The 23,760-nt window shown below is 41.5% G+C and overlaps 1 protein-coding gene across 1 annotated transcript in view; it reads left to right on the top strand.

The window, feature by feature from the left end:
• Positions 1 to 23,760, top strand: part of vipr2 (vasoactive intestinal peptide receptor 2) — a 122,197-nt gene that overhangs the window by 72,723 nt on the left and 25,714 nt on the right. Inside the window, 6 exon segments of the mRNA XM_060900562.1 lie at positions 1,263 to 1,360; positions 1,664 to 1,802; positions 2,819 to 2,969; positions 10,958 to 11,018; positions 11,199 to 11,268; positions 20,261 to 20,352. Of these exon segments, the coding sequence (XP_060756545.1) occupies positions 1,263 to 1,360; positions 1,664 to 1,802; positions 2,819 to 2,969; positions 10,958 to 11,018; positions 11,199 to 11,268; positions 20,261 to 20,352 (611 nt within the window).

The raw sequence follows: 23,760 nt of genomic DNA, 5'->3' as shown, positions 1-23,760 counted from the left end.
TGTAACCTTTTCCAGCCTGATAAGCATCAACAACGCTTTTTCTGAGGTCCTCTGAAATCTCCTTTGTTCGTGCCATGATACACTTCTACAAACACGTGTTGTGAAGATTAGACTTTGATAGATCCCTGTTCTTTAAATAAAACGGTGCCCACTCATACCTGATTGTCATCCCATTGACTGAAAAAAACTGACTCTAATTTCTCCTTCAAATTAACTGCTAATCCTAGAGGTTCACATTCTTTTTGCCACTCATAGATATGTAATATTGGATCATGTTCCTCAATAAATAAATGACCAAGTATAATATTTTTGTCTCATTTGTTTAACTGGGTTCTCTTTATCTACTTTTAGGACTTGTGTGAAAATCTGATGATGTTTTAGATCATATTTATGCAGAAATATAGAAAATTCTAAAGGGTTCACAAACTTTCAAGCACCACTGTATCTTCTTTAAGCTCTGTGGCTTGATAGTATTTTGATATAAAACATGCTGCTGACTTTTCACAGGCTTTTATGTCACCTTTCATGAGACTCCACAGATACTTTCCATGGGCATCCCCCATAAACACATTCCACAGAGGGTCCTTGATTTTTCTCTGCCAACATGTAAGTGCCTGGCTTCCTGTCTGAACCTGTCTTGACTTCAGCAAAGAGACTGGTTCCTGTCTTACCATAACTCGTTTAACCTTTCGGTCACCACAGTGAAGCTTGTCCAAATATTTTTCTTCTTTCTGAATTAATGTTGTCTTTGTATATTCACTGGGGATTTTAGTTTTACTATGTTGTTGCTCAGTGTTAGAGCTATTTACATTTTGAGCAAATATGTCTTGACTTCGTTTATTTTAACTGTGTTTTCACCTTGAGCAGGAAAGATTAGTTTAAATATAAAAGCATATTTTCAGAATAGCTAAACACACTGAGGACACATAAAAGTTCAAGTCTGATGCTATCAGTACTGTACAGTCATTTATGAGGAAGAGTGTGACTATATGAATATGTGATGGTGTGTGAATTTGCCAGGTTTTGTGTAAGGCATAAAGAATGTTGTTTAGAGAAGAGGCTCATTACTCTCCTCTCTCACAAAAGCCTTAGTCCTGACCTGGCTCAGATTTTCTGCACTGATGGACTCAGACTTGTTTTGGGGTCACTTGGGTCACTCACACTCAGTCTTTCCTGGCTGTGATTCATTGGAGAAATGTAAAAACACATTTCAGATGAGCTAAAAGTGATAAAAAACTGACTTCTTTAACTTGTTTAAGCAGCAGGTGTTTTACATGGTGGTGAAGACGCTGTACACACTGGGACATAGTCTGTCTCTCATCGCTCTCCTCACTGGCAGTGCCATCCTGTGTCTTTTCAGGTGTATATACACACACACACACACACACACACACACACCCCTCTGGTTGATGTAGTCATTAAACAAGTTGTATTTGGACGTATTTTGGACAGACCATAATTCAGGAGTTGTGACAGTGAGTATCAACACTGTCCATGGTATTCTGTCTTGTCTTGATAGTGTTTATATGACTGAGGCTGAAATCTTCCTATAAAACTGGGAGGTAGAGGAATTAAAAATTGCCTAACATTCAGCTCACAAGGAAATTGGCATGATTTTTGGAGAACATGAGCACTTGATTAATATTTTACTCCATGTCTGCAGGAAGCTCCACTGCACCAGGAACTACATCCATCTTAATCTGTTCTTCTCCTTCATCCTGAGATCTGTGGCCGTGTTAACAAAGGACGCTATTTTATTCTCTCATAGTGAGAGAACACAGTGTGACAAGCAACCATCACTGGTGAGCTGATGTACACTATATGGGTAACAGTTTATGGACACCTGACCATCACATCCATATGTCCTTGTTGAACATCTCACTCCAGATTTATTCCTTGTTTGCCGTTATAATACGCTCTACTTTTCTGGGAAGGCTCTCCACTAAATTTTGGGGCATGGCTGTGGGGATGTGTGTTCATTCAGCTACTAGAGCATTAGCGAGATCATACACTGATGTTGGGTGAGGAGGTCTGGGGTGCAGTTGGTGTTTCAGTTCATCCCAAAGGTGTTCAGTGGGGTTTAGTTCAGTCAGGACTCTGTGCAGGACACTCGAGTTATTCACTCCAACCTTCACACTCCATGTCTTCATGGAGTTCGCTTTGTGCACAGGAACAGAATCATGCTGGAACAGGTTTGGGCCTTTAGTTCCAACATTGCAGGTGACAAATGAAAGGAAATCCCTGGTGTTTCTGTTCTGCTGTTTAGAACATGTATTTATTTTACTGTCATGGTTTGTCTCCACTCTTCACAATGTAGTGTCAGTGCAGATTACTGTTTCAGCACTGATCACTTTTATCCCAAGATGAAACATTTCTATCTTAATGGTCTCTTCCAGAATGAGTCAGCCCCTGTCAACAAGGCATGAAATCAGTGGATGATTAAAAATCACATACTCTGGCCTTCACACTCACCACTTTTTAGTACAACTGAACACACACAGCACATCTGAACCCAAATGAACACCTGAGAGATGTGTTGCACAGCACTGTCTATTCTCCATTATCACAGCACACTGAGAGAAGATCTTTTAGCAGAATGGTTCTTCATCATTCCAGTACTGTTCCACAGATGTGTGGAAGGAGAATAAAAGTCACAAGGAGAATAAAAGCTTCTCTGTTGGTTTGTGGCCATGAAATATTTTCCTTTAATTTGTCTCACTTGTGTATGTGTTTATAATCTGATTATTTTTAAGTTTTTATTGTGACTTTCTAAATGAACATAAAGACAATACTGCTGTTTTCTGTCTTTGCTCCTCAGGTTGGGTGTAAAGCCAGTCTGGTCACTTTTCACTATTTCATTATGGCTAATTTCTTCTGGCTGCTGGTGGAGGGTCTGTACCTTCACACTTTGCTGATGGTGATCTTCTCCAAGAAACACCATTTTATCATCTATCTCTCTATTGGATGGGGTACATCTGTTTTACATAATATCTCCACATCATTTCACCTTAAATGACTCTGTGCAATTTTTTTTACCACATTTCTTTTTATGATAAAGCCAGAACAGAAATAATGTATGCTCTCTCACTGTTTACCCTAACTCTCACACACACACTCTTGATTCAGAAGAGCAAAAGTGTGTGCGTGTATGTGTAAGTAACAATCACTGGCTTTTTTCACTGCCTTATGGATTAAAAGTGCCATTATTTATCAGCAGATTAAAGCTGCTGCCGAACAGAAAAATGAAACAGAAGTTGACAGAAGTTCAGTTTCTCCTTGTGGCTGACACTGGAAAACAACACCTCCTTAACATCTTCCTTAACTATCCATCCATCCATTATCTATCCTGCTTATATGTCAGGGTTGTGGAGAAAACTGGAGCCAATAGAGGCTTTGCACCATCACGTGACCCCATAGCAATGGTAACTATGCCGCCATGACAGAGGCCATGCTTGTAGTGCTTCATTCAGCTGAGTTAGTTGTTATTGATCAGTATGGGAAGGTTTTGCTGAGTTTTTGGATGTGCAAATTGTTTTGAATGAAACAAAGACATCAGATTTTTTTAAGTTTACCAAAAGTAATTCATAATCAGGGGAGAAAAATCGAGAGAGATTTCTAAAGGTAGAAGGGAAAAATTAAAAAGAAAATTTGGCAGGACTTGGTATTGAATGGAGAGGTCCAAAACCCTAATGGTATACTCACTTCATTTCCATGAAAGTAATAATAATAATAATAATAATAATAATTTCACAACTGTAGCAATACATGGGTATACTGTTGTTCATTCTTATACAGTGACGTGAACATGAGCAACACAGTGGCTCGGCACAGCCTAACCTTCACTGAGACTTAAAGTGAATTTACATTTGGGGATCCTTTGGAGTGCGTTGTATGTGCGCTTGGGACCAAGTCATTATGGGAAACAGCTGATGCTGATTTGAGCCCAATCAGCACATGCATGTAAGGACACTGTTTTCATCGAGACTTTGTGAAGTCAGGTATGTGGCAGTAAGTAATCTAAGTGCTGGAAGAGTGTATTAGCAGGTGTGATTAGTGTTGCCACCTGTCCCGGTTTTTCCTGATTGTCCCGGATTTTCATGGTCTGTCCCGGAAAAAAAATATAAAAATCCGGGACACTGAATGTCCCGGTTTTTTGTACATGATGGGCAAAATGTGTATTTCAACTTGCAAGCCAGCTGAGAACCAGTTTGCTTTTCCATAGCTCGCCCGTGCTAAGCGCCACTAAGCGGAGCCACGTCATCACGTCGCTGAATACGTCATTACGTCGCTGTATACGTCACTTACGTCGCTGTATACGTCAGTTACGGCGCTACATTTACATAAACCTTGGCGCGAATATCAAAGCAAAAACACGGAAGAAGCAGCAGTAACAACAACAATAATAATAATAATGGATGACTTTGCGTTTGTACAGCTGCTGCTTCTCGGCGCTTAAAAATGGCGATCTTTCATGGTCTTGTTATTGTTGTTGGTCTTAACAACTCCGCCCCCCCGCTGACGTAAGCCGTTCTTTCCTCTGGCCCAGCAGAGAGTTGGTGCTAGCCTGGAACCGGCTTGGACTGATAAAAGAAACAGACTCTCTGTTGCAATGGTGAAGGCTGAGCTTCAAGTCAGGCTAAACTTTCAGTTGTCCTGTACTGAGTTCAAGACATTCATTGAAAATCAGCCAGGACTCATAGCAGCAGCAAAGAAAAACACCAAATATAAATGGAAGATTAGGTAAGGTTTTGGTGAATTAAATGAAATAGTATTTTAAGTTCGTTTCTTAGACAAGTATATTTTTTAAGTTTGTTACCTTGTTAACAGTTTCGGCGAGAATCTCCCGCCTTCTTCAGAAACAGTCACCAGATGTCGAGTGGTGACGTGCCTTATCAGCTGATGTTGCGTGCAGGAGGCGTGAACGTCCCGCCCAATTTGACAGGTAGTCCACGCCTCCTGCTGTCAGGTCGCTCCTCCAGGATGGCGCTCCAGGTGTGCGACAGTGCATACGCTCCCTCGTCCCGGTTCATCGTCCTCTGCGCCCGCTTGCGGGCGCAGAGGACGATGAACCGGGACGAGGGAGCGTATGCACTGTCGCACACCTGGAGCGCCATCCTGGAGGAGCGACCTGACAGCAGGAGGCGTGGACTACCTGTCAAATTGGGCGGGACGTTCACGCCTCCTGCACGCAACATCAGCTGATAAGGCACGTCACCACTCGACATCTGGTGACTGTTTCTGAAGAAGGCGGGAGATTCTCGCCGAAACTGTTAACAAGGTAACAAACTTAAAAAATATACTTGTCTAAGAAACGAACTTAAAATATTTGTAATAGTTAGACATAATGAACATCCACTACGTAAATGAAATAGTGTAGTGTAGTAACATACTCCTGTATGTACTGTATGTGCCAAGTTATATCAGTTACATGTCCTCCTATGTATTTGTTTAGCCAAGAGCAGCAGAGGCACAGGCAAGCACAAGCAAAGCACACACCACACTCTAAGCAATCAGGTAAGCTGTTTGACACTACACCTTACATTGTTACATTCAGGTATTCTTAGATACAATGAAAAATTAGATTATTTATTTTTATTCCACATAAGCAAACAAACAGAACTTAATTATGTATTTCCCTTTTACCTGTGCCCACTACTGCCCCCAGGTGTCCACAACCAAAAACTGTTGGAAATAAACCAAAATACTGAAGACCTAGCCTAGTAAACTAGACCCACCCGCCTAGCGGCCAAAAATATTTTTGCCTAGCGAATGGGTCTAGCCTCGCACCATGTAAACAAAAACACTCCGGGCATCAAATCGTGCCCGCCAATCACAACGCAAGGTTTTTGTTTGGATTCTTTGGGCGGCCTTTTGCAGGAGTGACGACAAAGCTGCGCGACGCTGGAGAAAGCGCAGCAGGAAAGATGGCTACGGCTAGTGAACAGCGCGCGTTTGACTCCGCTTTGGAATCAGTTTTAGAAGAATTAGACTTGGGGTTTTCATTGAAACATGAGCAGGAAGAGGCTCTCCGCTCATTCCTTTTCAAGAAGGACGTTTTCGCTGTTTTGCCGACCGGCTATGGCAAAAGTCTGATCTACCAGCTAGCTCCGCTCGTAGCCAAAAGGATGGGGCTAGTTTGTGCAGTACGAAGAATTAATAAACAGCTTTGAAACATTACTTTTTGATTGTTTCTTATTTTCCCGTTATTTTAAATTTAAGGGAAATTATTTCACCAAACACCACTAAATAAAAACTCTCAAAAACAGTTTAAGCAAACCCTTGAAAAACACTTGGGGAAAAAAAATGAGTGTATGTTATGTATGTGGTACAGACTCCAAACTTGTGGTCATTATCTCCAAACTTCTTAATATCTAGAACATGTTTATTAATTAATACGCATTTTGAAAAATTATTTATTTCAAGGCCTCCCCCACTGCTTTCTGTCGCTCTGACTACGTCACAGTCACTGTTGCGCTGATTGGTCAGAGCATTGGCCTATACGCACAGAGACAGTTTGAAAGACAGCGGGTTGTTCCTCCTACCCGCTTCGGAAATGTCTACGGATCGAGGCCAGACTAAATATTCACATTTAGTCTGGCTTGCCAGGCTACTGAAGACCTGCTATATTATGTAAAGCAATTAACTAAACAAATAACTAGCAAAAGCATCATTTTTACTAATTAGAGCAATACAGTTTCAGCGTAGAAGGGCGATTTTTGTCTTGGGTTAGATGTGTGAAGGGCGCCGTTGCTTACAAGCAAAAAGGTCGATTGGATGGTCGAAATGTCCAGGATTTTTGTCAGACACAGGTGGCAACCCTAGGTGTGATATTTACAAAAATGAAACTGAAAGCAGTGTCAAACATGGCTAGAAACAAACATGACTGTGATAATAATAATACTTCACAAAGCCTCTGTGTCCTTATCTGGGTGTGCAGATTGCACTCAAATCAGCATCAGGTGTTTCCCAGAATGACTGGCTCTCAAGTGCGCACACAATGCACTCCGAAGTATCCCTGAATGTAAATGCACCTTAAGTCTCGGTGAACGTTAGACTGTGCTGAGTCACTGTGTTGCTCATGTTCACTTTACTGTATAAGAATGACCCCCTTGCTGCAGTTGTGAAATTAAACTTTTGAAAAAAATTTTGGAAATGAAGTGAGCATACCACAAGGTTTTTGACCTCTCCACTTGACAGAGTCCTGCTGAATGTTTTCCCCCCTTCTATGTTTAGAAATCTCTCTATTTTTTCCCCCAATAATGAATTGTGTTTGGTAAATTAGAAAAATCTGATGTCTTTGTTTCATTCAAAATGATTTACACATCCAAAAATGCAGCAAAACCTTCCCATACCAATCAATAACAACTAACTCTGCTGAAGTACTACAAGCGTGTCCCATATCATGGTGGTGTACAGTAGTTACCGTTGCTATGGGGTCACATGATGGTGCAAAGCCTCTATCCCAGCTGACTGAGTGAGAGGCTGGGTTCACCCTGGGTAGGTTACCAATCTATCACAGGGCTACATAGAGCTGAACACCATTCACACCTATGGGCAATTTAAAGTAGTTGACCTAATCCACATGTCTTTGGACTGTCTGCATGCAGAAAACTGGAGCACTCAGAGGAAGCCCATGCAGGCACAAGGAGAACATGCAAATTCCACACAGAAAGACCCCAAATGGCTGCAAGGTTTGAACCCAGAAGCTTCCTACTTTGAGGCAACTGTGATAACCACTGTGTTGCCCTCCTCCTTAAATCATGATGCTCATAATAAACACACACACAGTTTAGTGTAGTATCTACAATAATTTCACCTAAATCTACTTATTTAAAATATAATGCATATTATAAGACTGTGATTAGGCATATCAGGTGAAAATTCAATCCAAATTGCTTGAAACCGCTCTCACTGAGGAGTTTACACATTCTCCCCATATCTGCAGGGGTTTCCTTCAGGTGCTCCGGTTTCCCCCACGGTCCAAAGATATGCAAGTTAGGCTAATTAAGCCTAATTAGAGCTAATTGGTGGCTCTAAATTGACCGTAGGTGTGAATGTGAATGGTTGTTTGTCTCGATGTGTCAGCCCTGCGATGATCTGGCGACTTGGCCAGGGTGTACCCTGCCTCTTTCCCATGGTCAGCTGGGATAGGCTCCAGCTTGCCCGTGACCCTGCACAGGATAAGCGGTTATGGATAATGGATGGATGCTCTCACTGAATTCAGAACAACATACTTTTTACAGAATTAAAATGTTTATCCATTCTTGTGATATTACAAATCAAAGATTGAAAAAACGGCTTAATTTTTAGAAAACTGCCATAATGTTATGAGGATAACATGGTCCAAAATAGGCCTCATTAATGAATGAGATCAAATGTTTTTTCTTCATAACTTTTTTTTTTTTTTACTTTTCAAGATATTTACATGGAAATTGGCAGACACATAGATGGTTGTATACTGAATACAAAGTTTGAAAAATTAATAAAAACCAATTGTGCAAATTAGTATTTAATTAGTATTAATTATGCTAATTAGGTAAAAATGTTAAATCGGTACACTCAAAAGTAATAAAGGATTATTTCTAATCCCCTCTTTGTGCTCTGTAGGCCTTTGTATTTCTCAAAAGTTGGGCATACTAGTGTTTATATTAAAGAATAAACATGGTAATATTCACAGCTTTCAAGGCTAATTTCCAAAAACTGTGTGAGCCACATCCAATAAACAATTCCAATTAATTGAATTGAAATTGACACTCGCGTTTCTGGCTTCTGTTTTTTTTTTTTTTTAATCTCATTCCGACCATGAAGATCTCAATATTTTTCATCAAAACAACTCCAGCTATATTCTAAAATAGTTATTTATTGACAATCAGTTTTCATTCTCATCTCATTATCTCTAGCCGCTTTATCCTTCTACAGGGTCGCAGGCAAGCTAAGCCTATCCCAGCTGACTACGGGCCAAAGGCGGGGTACACCCTGGACAAGTCGCCAGGTCATCACAGGGCTGACGCATAGACACAGACAACCATTCACACTCACATTCACACCTATGGTCAATTTAGAGTCACCAGTTAACCTAACCTGCATGTCTTTGGACTGTGGGGGAAACCGGAGCACCCGGAAGAAACCCACGCAGACACGGGGAGAACATGCAAACTCTGCACAGGAAGGCCCCCGTCGGCCATGGGGCTCAAACCTGGACCTTCTTGCTGTGAGGCGACATTGCTAGCCACTGTGCCGCCCACAATCAGTTTTATTTGAAAAAAATAAGTCAGTAACACTGTGAAAACTCACTTCAAAGTATCCTGTGAATCATCACATCAAAACTCGCTGACATAAAATTTTGCTGAATACTTCATCAGAAACCGTGAGAGCGAGCGAACATCCCTCTTACCAGTTATCTGATTGATAAGTGATGAGTAATCCAGTTGGAAACCAATCAGAAGGAAGCCTGACCGCTTTCCCGTGACTCAAAAAGCACCGGTAGTTTCCCAACATCATGCAAGCAGAGAGTGTACTCTGTTGTACCAACTTCAACCTGCCAAAGTACTGAACAGATCTCAATGAGATAAACTTCTTTGGAAAGCAGGAGATTATAAGTTTTTTTAATGATAATATAGACCCCTTTGCATGTTTGTAAACAAACCGACCGTTGCCAGGATGCGCGTGCAGCCTGGACTCAGAAACAATGGCGCTGCCCATAGACCGGCATTATGAGCTGTCAGATTATGCAAAACAATTGTCGTTACAAGATCGAGAATGCTAAATAAATAAGTTAACTCTAACAAGTGGACATCGCCTACCGGATCTGTATTTAATTAAAGAGTGGACGGACGATGTTAGTAAGTTCCCTGGTATACAATGGCCAGATATATACTCGTACCTTATTGACAAGACTTCAGTGTACACCCATGAAAAACTTCGTGCCTACAAGTCTTTAGACGCATATGATTATGTTATGTGCGGGCATGTACAACTTGATTAACAATGGGACATTCATATTCATTTTGTTTTAATCAAATTATGCCAGTGATGTGATGGCAATGTGGCTTTAGCTACAACAGCAAATACCAACACTAAACAGCAATTTGCAGGAGGTAATGGCATGAAAGGAATGATAGTGTAAAGAGTGCAGCTAAGAGAAATCAGAGCTGCGTAAAAAGCGAGAGGCAGAGAGCAGAAATGAAACTGAACGGGGCGGGAGCTAGGTTAAAGCAGTGAACGTAAGTTGGCATTTAGAGTGAAGGCACACAATTTTACCTTTCCATCCTTGCTTTAAAATTGTGATTTTCGGCATACACAAATAATGATGGCACAAAATCTGGACTGCTTGAGTCAAGCGAGACCTCTCCTACAAACAAAATTGCATGCAAAGCTAAGTTAACATGCTAACAATATTCATTACATTGTGTAACTATGACCCAGCTAATCAGACAAACTTTACCAAAGTATTTTGCTACATCAATAAACGAAGACTAGAAAGAATAAAAAAGAAAGGTTTAATAAATAGCCTGATCTTACCTGTGATGAAGTGGGCGCTGCAAACCCGCGCATTTTTGATGGTGCTTTCATCCCAGTCTACACGTTTGATGGCTTGTAGCCATAAACATCGGCGATTTTTTTGGAATGGGTGAGATCCTGCTGGAATTCTGTACATTTTAACCCCATCACTGCTACGATTCTGACACCCGACAACACAACAACTAGGCATCGCTGAGTCTTTTTTGAGTCCAGGCTGCGCGCGCAATTTCCTCTTACGTATGAATGACGTTTACTGCGAAGGGGTCTATTCATGATAGAAAATATTCAAGAGTTAAGCAATGACAGATTTGGAAACTTGGATGAGGGTCTGCATGCAGAATTTTCACATCACAGCCAGTGAGGGTCTGATATGCCTACTGTGATAATCTTGCTTTTTCCTTCCTAATGATAATTGTTTTCTCTTTTTCTCTGCTAGGATTCCCAACAGTGTTCGTGACAGCATGGATAATTTGTAGGATTTATCTGGAGGACACAGGGTGAGCATAAGCTCAGGAAAAAGCATCACATTCACAGAAGATTCAGTATTGAACATGTTGGTGTGAAAATTGTATAAAGACTGTGCTTTAGTATGACTTGACTGAAGGATTCAATGAAGCCATTACAAAAGATAAAAGAATGAATGTTCAGTGGTGAAATCTGTTCATCTCTATAAACAGATGCTGGGAAAGAAATGAAGCCACGATTCCTTGGAGGGTGATTGACTGGCCAGTCATGGCCTCTGTTATAGTAAGACTTTTTTCTTAACATTTCTCATGGTCAAGATCCCAAAATATTTACCTCAATACCAATATGACAGTAAACCCTACTACTGAAATTATACCAGGAAAAAAAATTGGAAAATGGAAATTATCGTGAAAATATATAATTTTTCAGTCAGGACCATTCTGGTCTAGCACAAGAACAATTGTAAAGGAGTAGGCAAATTACAGTTATCTTTGGTGGAATGACTTAGTGTGTGTGTGTGTGTGTGTGTGTGTGTGTGTGGTGGTGGTGGTGGGGGGGGGGGGGGGGGGCTTCTTTTTCTTGTTATACTGGTAGTATGAATGTATCAAACAGCAACTTTACCCCCTCTCCACGAGGCCAGCAACAGACAAGGAATTTTAAGGGCATAACATAATAAAATGCCAAATGCATAGAAAAAGTCAAGTTTATTTGCGTAGTGCTTTTAATAACAGACATTGTAAAAAAGCAGCTTTACAGAAAATTAAAGGCTTTAAACATGAGATAATTTTATCCCTAATCTATCCCCAATGAGCAAGCCTGTGGTGAGGAAAACCTCCCTCAGACGACATGAGGAAGAAACCTCGAGAGGAACCAGACTCAAAAGGGAACTCCTCCTCATTTGGGTGATAACAGATAGCATGACTATAAATAACTTGCTTCTATAACTGTGTCCTATAGAGTCACAAAGTATAACTGTGAAACCAGGAAAATAATTATAGTTTTAAAATGAAGTCTGTTTTGTTGAAGTTATAAACTGTTCATTGATGAAAACTTGAGTGCAAAAGTGTTCATGACAACTACAGTCCTAAAGTTAGCAAATCAACTGTAGTCCTCAAATACTTTCAATGAGTCAAGATGGTGCCGATGCATGGCGACACGCTACGAGCCTCTCACACGCCGCCCTTACTGTTAGTTTTAATTTTACTAACGAGTTTGATACAGCCTACGTCTTCCTATAGGCCTATCACTTATGATCGCCAGACTTTATTGGACATCAGACAAAATGTTCCAAAACTGCCTATAACATCTATGATACCTTTGGATATTACTAAGACCTCAGAGACCTGGTGCACTGGCTACCAAAGGCGATATGGGCGGAAGAGAGGAAGACGCGGAGGACTGCTGGTGAGGCTACAGAACCGACCTACACGGCCTCCAATACCAAGCATGTTGTTGGCAAACATGCAATCCATCAGCAACAAGATGGATAAGCTCCGTTGCTGGGTCAGTGTTCAGCGAGATCTGGGGAGTTGCTGTGTGTTCTGTTTTACGGAGACGTGGCTAACATCAGATTACCTGGATAGTGCCATAAACTTGGACAGCTTCTCTGTATTTCGTTCAGACCGGGCCAAGGACACGACTGGCAAGACAAAAGGTGTGTGTGTGTGTGTGGGGGGGGTTTCTAGTGAACAACTCATGGTGCACTGATGTGGAGGTGATCTCCCACTCCTGTTCGACGGCCCTCGAACATCTCACCATCAAATGCCGGCCTTTTTATTCACCACGGGAATTTCCTTCAGTTCTACTCACTGCGGTATACATCCCTTCCCAAGCCAATGCTAAGGCAGCCCTGGAGGAGCTCTCTGATGCTGTCAACAGGTGTGAGAGGCTGCACCTGCAAGCCCTCTCCATCGTTGCCGGTGACTTCAACCACTGCAATCTAAAGACAGTGCTACCGAAATACTACCAACACGTCAACTGTGTCACCAGAGGCAACCGAACTCTCAACCACTGCTATTCAACCATCAAGGGAGCTTATAAATCTGTCCCCCAACCTCATTTTGGGAAATCAGATCATTCCTCTGTTCTACTGCTCCCTGTGTATAAGCAGGAGATAAAGAGGGAGAAACCCACTGTGAGGACAGTGCAGCGTTGGACTGCTGAAGGTGAGCTAATGTTGCAAGGCTGTTTTGAAACTGACTGGACAGTTTTTAGTGATGCTACTACCCTGCATGAGTACATGGAGGCAGTCATTGATTATGTTAAATTCTGTGTGGATAGCTGTATTCCCACTTGCACTTTTCGTGTTTACCCTATTGAAAAACCATGGGTAAACAGTGACGTGCACACGAAATTGCGTAAGAGAATGGCGGCTTTTAAATCTGGAGACGACGCTCGTTACAAGAATGCGAGATACGAGCTTAGACATGCAATCAAGTCTAATAAAAAACAACACAGGGACAAGATAGAGCGATTTTGTTCTGAAGGGGACTCTAGGCACGTTTGGCAAGGCCTACAAGCAGTTACCAGCTATAAGGCCAAACCTAGTGGCGTCATAACTTCTGTTTCCTTCCCCGACGACTTCAACATTTTTTATGCTTGCTTTGAATGTGCTGCTGAGTCTTTGGCTCTGAGACCATCTCCAACTGGGGATGTGCATGTCAAAATACCTGTGCGCGACGAAATGCCTACAAATGGGAATACACATACACACACTGATACACCATCTCCAACCGGGGATGCGTTTAACAGACAAACATATCAGGTCTCAGTCACAGACACATGTAAAGTTTTTAAATCTGTGAAAATAGGAAAGGCTGCGGGGCCTGATGGTATTACTCCACAAGTTTTGAGGACATGTTATAGCCAACTTGCCTCTGTTTTCACTGATATTTTTAACCGGTCACACTCTCTTTGTGTGGTTCTGAATTGTTTTAAAAAATCAATCATAATTCCCGTGCCTAAGAAAATGACTGTTACCTGCAAGAATGATTTTAGACCTGTTGCATTGACTTCTGTGATTATGAAGTGTTTTGAACAGCTTGTGAAGGCACACATCAACAACAGCTTACCAGTCTCCACTGATTCATTACAATTTGCATATAGATCAAATGGAGCAGTGGATGATGCTGTATCCTTTGCCTTACATACTGTGCTCCAGCACCTAGAGGGCAAGGATATGTATGCCAGGATGTTATTTGTTGATTATAGAAGTGCCTTCAATACCATCAGACCTTCTCTTCTAATACCCAAGCTTTTAGATCTGGGCCTCTGCAATTCCATCTGCAGGTGGATACAGGATTTCCTAACAGGCCGCTCCCAGACAGAGTTGGCACTACATACTCAGCCCCTATAGTGCTAAACACCGGAGCACCTCAAGGCTGCTGTCTTAGTCCATTATTATATAGTCTGTACACTTATGACTGTATTGCAAAACATCCCACTAACAGTATTGTGAAATTTGCAGACGATACTACTGTGGTAGGACTTATTGACAGCAATAATGAAACTGCCTACAGGGATGAGGTGAATAATCTCATCCCTTTTGTCCGATCATGTGGTGCCACAGAAATAACCTGTCCCTCAATGTGGGGAAAACTAAGGAGGTCATTATAGATTTCAGAAGAAACAAACCCACACATACACCATTAACAACTCCCCAGCTGAAATTGTTACACCTTTAAGTTCTTAGGCATACACATTTCAGACTCCCTTTCAGTCTTCACATGTCATTAAGAAGGCACAGCAGAGACTTTATTTTCTGAAGTGTCTCAAGAAATATGGTATGTCCCTCAACATTCTACAGAACTTTTATCGCTGTACTATTGAGAGTATATTGACAGGCAACATCGTAGTGTGGTTTGGCAGGGTTACTTCACATGATCTTAAATCTTCGAGCAAGGGTGGTCAAAACTAGCCTGGCTAATGCGACTTCAAAGCTCTCCGAGCATTTGGTCTGGCCAAGCTATTAAGCCAAACCGGTTCCCAGAGCCCGTGGTTGACCCACCTCCCTGAAATGCCTCAGTTTGCTACTGGTCGAAGCCAGAAAAGGCTGTGACGAAGCTTAAACCAATCACATCACTCTTTCCTCTGACGTATGTGACGCGACGGGGCTAACTGGTAGATTAAACTCTTACCGAAGCCGGTCGGGAGCAAGGCGAAAACATCCTTCCTTTCAATAAATACCTCCAGGGCTGCTCTTTGCTCCGTTTTCAATGAGAACTTCCCGTTGAATCCTTTCAATACAGCATCTACCGCTGTGTTAAAGGCTTGCCGCTGCTCCATGTTCGTGATGTGAATGAAGCGCTTCCGGCATAGATTCTGTAAACAATCTATGGCTTCCGGTCGCAGTTCTACTACGTCACTGCCTTGAACACGCCTCTACCCAGGGCCGTTGGAGATGCTCAAAGTTGATTGGTTCCCGATTTTTCGGGAGCTTGGAAATGCTGTAGATAGCCTGCCTGGCCTGACTAAGCTTGGAACAGGCCCTCGTGTTGCGTCACACTTAGGATGGGCGGGCCCAGGCCAGGTCAAAACTGCCTCTTGAATTATTGGGGCTCCACCAAAATATATACTGGAAACGCAGTACTAAGAAGGCACTAAGTATTATGCGGGATTCTAGTCATCCCGCATACAATTTCTTCTCTCACCTCCCATCAGGGAGGCGTTTGCAGAGTATCCCAACATGCACGTCACGTTTCAGGGATAGTTTTTACCCACAGGTAATTAGGCTAATGAATGATAGTTCAACTGGAAGGAGGACTGAGGTCTGAGCTTAGTTACTAGGTTTACTGTACTTGGATGTTGTTTTAATGTTACTTATATCATTTTTTAATTGAAGATTGTGGAGAGAGTGCCAAGGCACATTGTTTTCATTGCTGTGGTACTCTGTACTAATATGCAGATGACAAATAAATCTGAATCTGAGATATAAATGTATTATTGTAAATGTCTGAAGCCATCTTCCAAGTGCAACTTTCGACTGTCCATAAGGGGCAGTCCTCCACAAGAGCAATGTGATGAGACTCCAGCCAAATGTAGGCCATCAGGATGGATTGGGCAGGTCCGAGCAGCAGAAGAGGTCAAAATCACTGGTGTCACAGGATTGACATGTAACTCAGAGGGACAGACAGAGGGAAGAGAAGGGGGGGGGACATGGGTTGTCAGGTACGGTATGCCCAACGTCAACTAATGAGTAAGAACAGAATACATTTTACACTGAGTGCAAGCAGGGACTCCAGCAAGACTATGGCAGCATAACTAAAAGGGGAGAGCTAGAAGGTAACACAGACATCTAGCGGACGTTTGTTCATGCCATGATACACTTCCACAAACATGTATTGTGAAGATCAGACTTTGATAGATCCCTGTTCTTTAAATAAAACAGGGTGCCCACTCACACCTGATACTTTTGCCACTCATCGATATGTACTATTGGATCATTTCCCTCAATAAATAAATGACCAAGTATAATATTTTTGTCTCATTTGTTTAACTGGGTTCTCTTTATCTACTTTTAGGACTTGTGTGAAAATCTGATGTTTTAGGTCATATTTATACAGAAATATAGAAAATTCTAAAGGGTTCACAAACTATATACATATAAAATATAATATATATGCGAGAGATCGATAAGGAGATCAATACAACCTCCTTAGGTACACACTACACACATCAAAATCTCTCCCCCTCTCTCGCGCACACACTTATAAGGGAGAATACTGACTACTTGGCATTGTGGATAACAGTTGAAATAACCCTGACTGCATGATTGAGGGATATCAGTGAAATGAGCAGGCATGAAGAAAACATTTACTTAATTATTTAGCTTATTATTTGCTCATTCTTTTGTGTGAACGTTTGTTAGTTTAATTAAAAACACGCTTGAAATAAAAATATTGCCCTAAAAAATGTTTAATTAATTAATTAATTAATTAATTAATTAATACATTATATCTATATGTAATGCTTCCAGATGATACTATTTATTGTTTTATTTTAAACACTTTATATTTTGTTAGATTTTGGTTAAAACAAATGCCATGTGACCTTATCGACTGGATTTAGCAACTACTAATGCTTTTAGCAACGACAGTACGATTGTCTTTAGCAACTACTAATGCCTATATTGGGGACGCACACTGCAAAGAAGCTATTCATCCTGTTGCTCTTTAGACTCCTTCTTACAAGTGAGTTCAGGAAAACCACGTACACACAACATTCGTTGCTTTTGACAGCCTGTCAACTCGCCCTTTAGATCTAAAGGGCAACGATATTGGGGAAACCACCCCGATACAGTTATATTGTTAACTACAGGGTTACTTAAATTGTCTGGCTTTAAATTAGTAATTTGAATTTTTTCGGATATTTTAAATTTTGTCATTTAAAAAATTCATGAAGTTTTTGCCACTACATATTGCAGGTGTGCATGTGTCTATAGTGCTCTTTTTCCTAGTTAAATTTACTACAGTATTATCCTATTTAATAATAGGATAGGATTATTTTTCTTATCCTCTATTAGGGTGGAGAGATACATTGATCCAGCAGCACTAAGAGCTTTTCTATACTTCAGGAAGCTCTCCTTCCATGCTAATTTGAATGCTACCAATTTTGTTTGATGCCATTTACGTTCTAATTTTTGAGTGGCCTGTTTTAAAGTGTGTGTAATCATTATACCAGGGTGCTAATTTTTTGTTGACTGTAAGCATTCAGTTGCCTGATCAAGTTCTGCAGGGGCTGACAGTGATCCAGTCAAAGTTGATTCATCATGATTTACGTACCTTAATCGAAGATCTGTTGACCTTAAAGCAGATCCGATGTGGATGGCCTCTGCTTGCAGTCTTTGCACGGGAGGAAAAAACTTCTGGCCTTGGGATTTTTCCAAAAAATATAAAATGCGGGGAAAGTGAAACTCCAATCAAAAATAAAAAAAATATTGGAAATTATTTGTAGAGAAGATACAAAGATTAGTAATTAATGGCAAAAAGGCTCACTGGAAACGAACAATTTAGAAAACAGGAAGTGCGTCACACAGAACGCGTGTGCGCTCCTAGAGAGAATGCTAAAAATAAACGTATACAAAACATCTCATCTCATCTCATTATCTCTAGCCGCTTTATCCTGTTCTACAGGGTCGCAGGCAAGCTGGAGCCTATCCCAGCTGACTACGGGCGAAAGGCGGGGTACACCCTGGACAAGTCACCAGGTCATCACAGGGCTGACACATAGACAAAGACAACCATTCACACTCACATTCACACCTACGGTCAATTTAGAGTCACCAGTTAACCTAACCTGCATGTCTTTGGACTGTGGGGGAAACCGGAGCACCCGGAGGAAACCCACGCGGACATGGGGAGAACATGCAAACTCCACACAGAAAGGCCTTTGCCGGCCACGGGACTCGAACCCGGACCTTCTTGCTGTGAGGCGACAGCGCTAACCACTACACCACCGTGCCGCCCGTATACAAAACATGAGATGCTTAAGTACACATAATAATACTTGTAAACATATTGAACATAAGCCAGTAGTAAAAGGACCAGCAATGTTTGAAGACAACCATTACTCTTCACGTTTGTGTGTGTGATCTATGGACAAAATACAGATCTCATCTCATCTCTAGCCACTTTATCCTGTTCTACAGGGTCGCAGACAAGCTGGAGCCTATCCCAGCTGACTACGGGCGAAAGGCGGGGTACACCCTGGACAAGTCGCCAGGTCATCGCAGGGCTGACACATAGACACAGACAACCATTCACACTCACGGTCAATTTAGAGTCACCAGTTAACCTAACCTGCATGTCTCTGGACTGTGGGGGAAACCGGAGCACGCGGACAACATGCAAACTCCACACAGAAAGGCCCTCGCCGGCCACGGGACTCGAACCCGGACCTTCTTGCTGTGAGGCGACAGCGCTAACCACTACACCACCGTGCCACCCATATACGAAACATGAGATGCTTAAATACACATAAGGTACACATAATAATACTTGTAAACATATTGAACATAAGCCAGTAGTAAAAGGACCAGCAATGTTTGAAGACAACCATTACTCTTCACATTTGTGTGTGTGATCTATGGACAAAATACAGATACTTTTTATAAAGATGTATGGGTAGAATTTGGCCAGTTGTGTTACTGACTGAATGTTGAGTCGTACAGTGAGGTTCTTCTATGATAGTGATAGTCATCCACAGGACATGAAGATCACTGAATTGCTTGATGAAGATGAAAATAATATGCTATGGGCTTTGCACTCCCCACAGTTCAATTGAACACCTATGTAGGGAGTGAGGTGTTAAAGCCAATCAACATCTGACATGATTTGTTTTTTAAATGCCTGTGAGAAGCACATCACGTGGTTATACTTCTATTTTAACAAACCCATTTTCCAAAGGTAGAAAGCTTAAGATAGTAAATGCTTACAAACATGTTAAGCAGAACATGGCTGTAGTCCGTGCCCCCCCACAAAAGCAGATAGGGAGCTGCATTAGGTGATTTTATAATTTTGTTTTCATTCTTTCTCTGCTAGGTTTATGCCACATTTTCTCTGAATAGCAAACATGTTAGAAAAGCTCTAACCCTTCTCTAAAAATCTAAAGAACTAAACTTACAGTTCTGTCATCTGCCCATTTGTGTAATTTGTTCTATGATTGGAAAAAAGTGTGCTAATTCTGTTAACTTTTAGTTTCTCCTTTAAATGCATTTTGTAGGAAAAGGATAATAAATAATCCACGTCATTCATTACACCTGAGACTTAACACGAGTCCATGACATGACTGCTGATGTTGTATGGATGTACCCCTAAAGTGGCTTGAAAAATATTAGCTCCAATGCACATGAATTCTATGGGGCATTTCACTCTGTATAATCACCTGACATGATTGATAGGCTGTGTGAATCTCCAGTTTTGCTTCACAGCATTGTGTGTTTTTATTATGATTATTGGTCCAAAATAATTCTCTTTCAAACATTTTCTTCACTGCAAATATTCAGTGCATTTTCTTCATTTTCATCTTTGAAAGACGAGGGGGCTTAGCCCAACTAGCCAATTGATAGCCCGACCAGCTGCCCCTGACAGTTTGTTAAAGCTTTATCATCCAATCTATATTGCACTGAGCTTTGACCAAATGTCAAAAACAGAAGTTCCAGTCAGTGTAAAAAGTCCTGCAAAGGGAAAGGATATTAATTCTCATTTGGTTTAGGTTAAAAATCTGGTAAGCAAATTTAAACAACTGATTTCATCTCCATCTTTCTGTCTTTCCTCAGATCAACTTCATTCTGTTCATCAGCATCATTCAGATTCTAGTTCAGAAGCTGCGTTGCCCAAGTGTAGGGGGAAATGACCAGAGTCAGTACAGGTGGGGTTTAGCGTTTACTGCAATGCCTCACTTCACACAGACATGTTTCACTCTCCCTGTCTGTCTGTCTCTCTCTCACTCTCTTTTCACCCAGTAACTGTGGACTGACTGTGAAGGAGTCTCCTGTAGAGTCTGTTTCTTTACCTCTTTTTATGCTTCTGCCACAAAGTTGTGTCAGCATGATCATTTTTTGGTTTGTCTATCCGTGCATCCATCCAAGATTATTGTTAACATTATATCTCAATAGCACCTTTTACACATAGCTCCTGCAATATTGCCAGAAGACCCCTCGATATTCCAGCTTTGGTTGTTTACACTGAACCAAACAAAGCCGGCATAAAGCTATGCCAGACTTTTTTTTTTTGTATAGCATTCCGGCGTTCTGGAACCAGAGTTGTGACATAAAACAACAGAGTGCTGGAAATATGAATACCCCAAGTATACCGCCATTGCTTTCAGAACAATAACAGGTGAACTGAGTGTTGAGGTGCTTTTGCTTGCTGTGCACTTTTCTACCACTCTCTTCAAACACAAGCAAAGTTGCTGAGCATTGTGTTTGTGCGATCAGAAATGTGTTGGAGTAGAAATTGAAGAGATTCAAGGCAGAAAGGTGTGTGCAACTTGTGTGTGTGTGTGTAAGGTGTGTGTCAATGGAGACTGTAAACTGAGATGTTTGAATTGTGCTGGTCTCGGAAAGAAGAATGTCATTGTCAAAAATGTCACACCCGTGTTCTACAATGCCAGCTGTACCTTTTACACAGATATTGTTTCTTGCTCTGTTACTACAAACCATTCCAGGTCACAGGCTGAACAAAATGACCACCCCATTCTGTATTCAGACCTTTTACACAGAATGATGAGGCAGACCAAAAGGCATAATAGTCCATTCAGACGCCTTCCCTCTGGCAGGCATTACAAACTAATCAGGGCAAGAACTTTCAGGCACCATAATAGTTTTTACCCAGCAGCTATAAAGATTATAAACGCCCTTCCATAAACCTCAATTCATTACTGATTTTTAACATGTGACCATATTTTATGAACTGAGCGCTGATAACTTGGATCGTCCTTCTCCTCTTTAGTCCGAATGGCACGGCGTCCCTGATTTCCATAAAGAACTTCAAATTTTGATTTGTCTGACCACAGAACAGTTTTCCACTTTGCCACAGTTCATTTTAAATGAGCCTTGGCCCAGAGAAGACATCTGCACTTCTGGATCACGTTTAGATATGGCTTCTTCTTTGAACTATAGAGTTTTAGCTGGCAACGGCGGATGTCACGGTGAATTGTGTTCACAGATAATGTTCTCTGGAAATATTCCTGAGCCCATTTTGTGATTTCCAACACAGAAGCATGCCTGTATATGATGCAGTGCCGTCTAAGGGCCTGAAGATCACGGGCACCCAGTATGGTTTTCCGGCCTTGACCCTTACGCACAGAGATTCTTCCAGATTCTCTGAATCTTTTGATGATATTATGCACTGTAGATGATACCGTATGTTCAAACTTTTTGCAATTTTACACTGTCAAACTCCTTTCTGATATTGCTCCACTATTTGTCGGCACAGAATTAGGGGGATTGGTGATCCTCTTCCCATCTTTACTTCTGAGAGCCGCTGCCACTCCAACATGCTCTTTTTATACCCAGTCATGTTAATGACCTATTGCCAATTGACCTAATGAGTTGCAATTTGGTCCTCCAGCTGTTCCTTTTTTGTACCTTTAACTTTTCCAGCCTCTTATTGCCCCTGTCCCAACTTTTTTGAGATGTGTTGCTGTCATGAAATTTCAAATGAGCCAAAATTTCAAAATGTCTCACTTTCGACATTTGATATGTTGTCTATTTCTATTGTGAATACAATATCAGTTTTTGAGATTTGTAAATTATTGCATTCCGTTTTTATTTACAATTTGTACTTTGTCCCAACTATTTTGGAATCGGGGTTGTATAACTATATAAAGTGTGAGGCTCTGTAGAGGCTGTAGATCATATAACGCCCAGTTGAATCCTGCATCTAATCCTGTGGATTTAAACACTATGGTGTTATTTTTGTGCCTCTTTCCTGAGACCGCAGTGGGCCTTTTGCTTTGAGTCACTCGGGAGGGAAAGTAATCTCATCGCCCCCTACTGGATGCGTTCCAACCTCTATGGCAAAATGAATGAGAATATCTTTTTAAAAAATTACATTTCGGGTCACACTTCAAAGTTAAGACAATAGCTTCCATATGTTGTGCATGTCGGGCAGCTCTATCGATCCTGGTGATCATACTTTATTTTTTCCACTGATTTGAATTGTTATGAATGTTTTTTAATAAGCTGATCAAAGACTACACGGACCCGACGTCGCGTTGTGACGTCACCGCAAGTCTAGCGCCTTTCCAAATCTGTAGCAGGTAGCGGCCGGTGAGTAGCCTACATCAACATGCCGATTTGTATAGCATGGTTGGCGGAGTATTTCTGTACCAATAAGAAATGCATCCCTCGTGGGGATAACCATTACAGATCAGGGCATGTAGTCAACTGCCGCTATTCACAGGGAGAGCTGTCAGCACTCGTAAGGGCTAGTACGAAGAACAAAACTTATCAAGCCTACTGCTGACGTAATATGAGCGACTCTGACTAGACAGTTTGGTTGTAGCTTAGTCTGTTTCTAACGGGTTAGGCGCAATTTCGATCTTTTAAAAGACAGCGAAATTTCACCTGATACTTTCGCAGTTAGTAGATAATCCCAACATATATTTTTTGGGGGTGTACAGTTCCATGTCATAACTTGGTGGAATTTTTTTTTTTTTTTAATCGGGTTTCTGGGATTTTCAATAGTAGGTCTCGGCTTAGGAACGCTACCACTAGAATCGTTGTTTCACTTTCCCTCCCTATACTGCTGAATACAGATGAGTTAAAACACTTCAGAAATGCTTTCAGTCAGAATTCAATTGGTTTACAATTAATTGGTGGCACGTGGTGCAAGTGGTTAGCACTGTTGCCTCACAGCAAGAAGGTTTGAGCCCAGCAGCCGACGGGGGCCTTTCTATGTGGAGTCTGCATGTTCTTCCCAGGTCTGCGTGGGTTTCTCCCACAGTCCAAAGACAAGTAGGTTGGGCTAATTGGTTGCTCTAAATTGTGAATGGTTGAGAGGATAAGAATCCAGTAGAAGGCCACTACTGTAATGCTCCCTAGAGACTTTGATGGTTGAAGCCATCAGAGTGGCCACATCGCTGTAGTGATGTGCCAAAATGAATGGATGGATAATCATGTGAGGTTTCTTTTCTCATCATCTCTACCCACTTTATCCTGTTCTATAGGGTCGCAGGCAAGCTGCAGCCTATCCCAGCTGACTACGGACGAAAGGTGGGGTACACCCTGGACAAGTCGCCAGGTCACCACAGGGCTGACACATAGACACAGAC

Source organism: Neoarius graeffei, chromosome 19 (assembly GCF_027579695.1).
Source record: "Neoarius graeffei isolate fNeoGra1 chromosome 19, fNeoGra1.pri, whole genome shotgun sequence".
Lineage (NCBI taxonomy): Eukaryota > Metazoa > Chordata > Actinopteri > Siluriformes > Ariidae > Neoarius > Neoarius graeffei.
The sequence above is the reverse complement of the archived record's forward strand: the minus strand, read 5'-3'. Positions and strand labels throughout refer to the sequence as shown.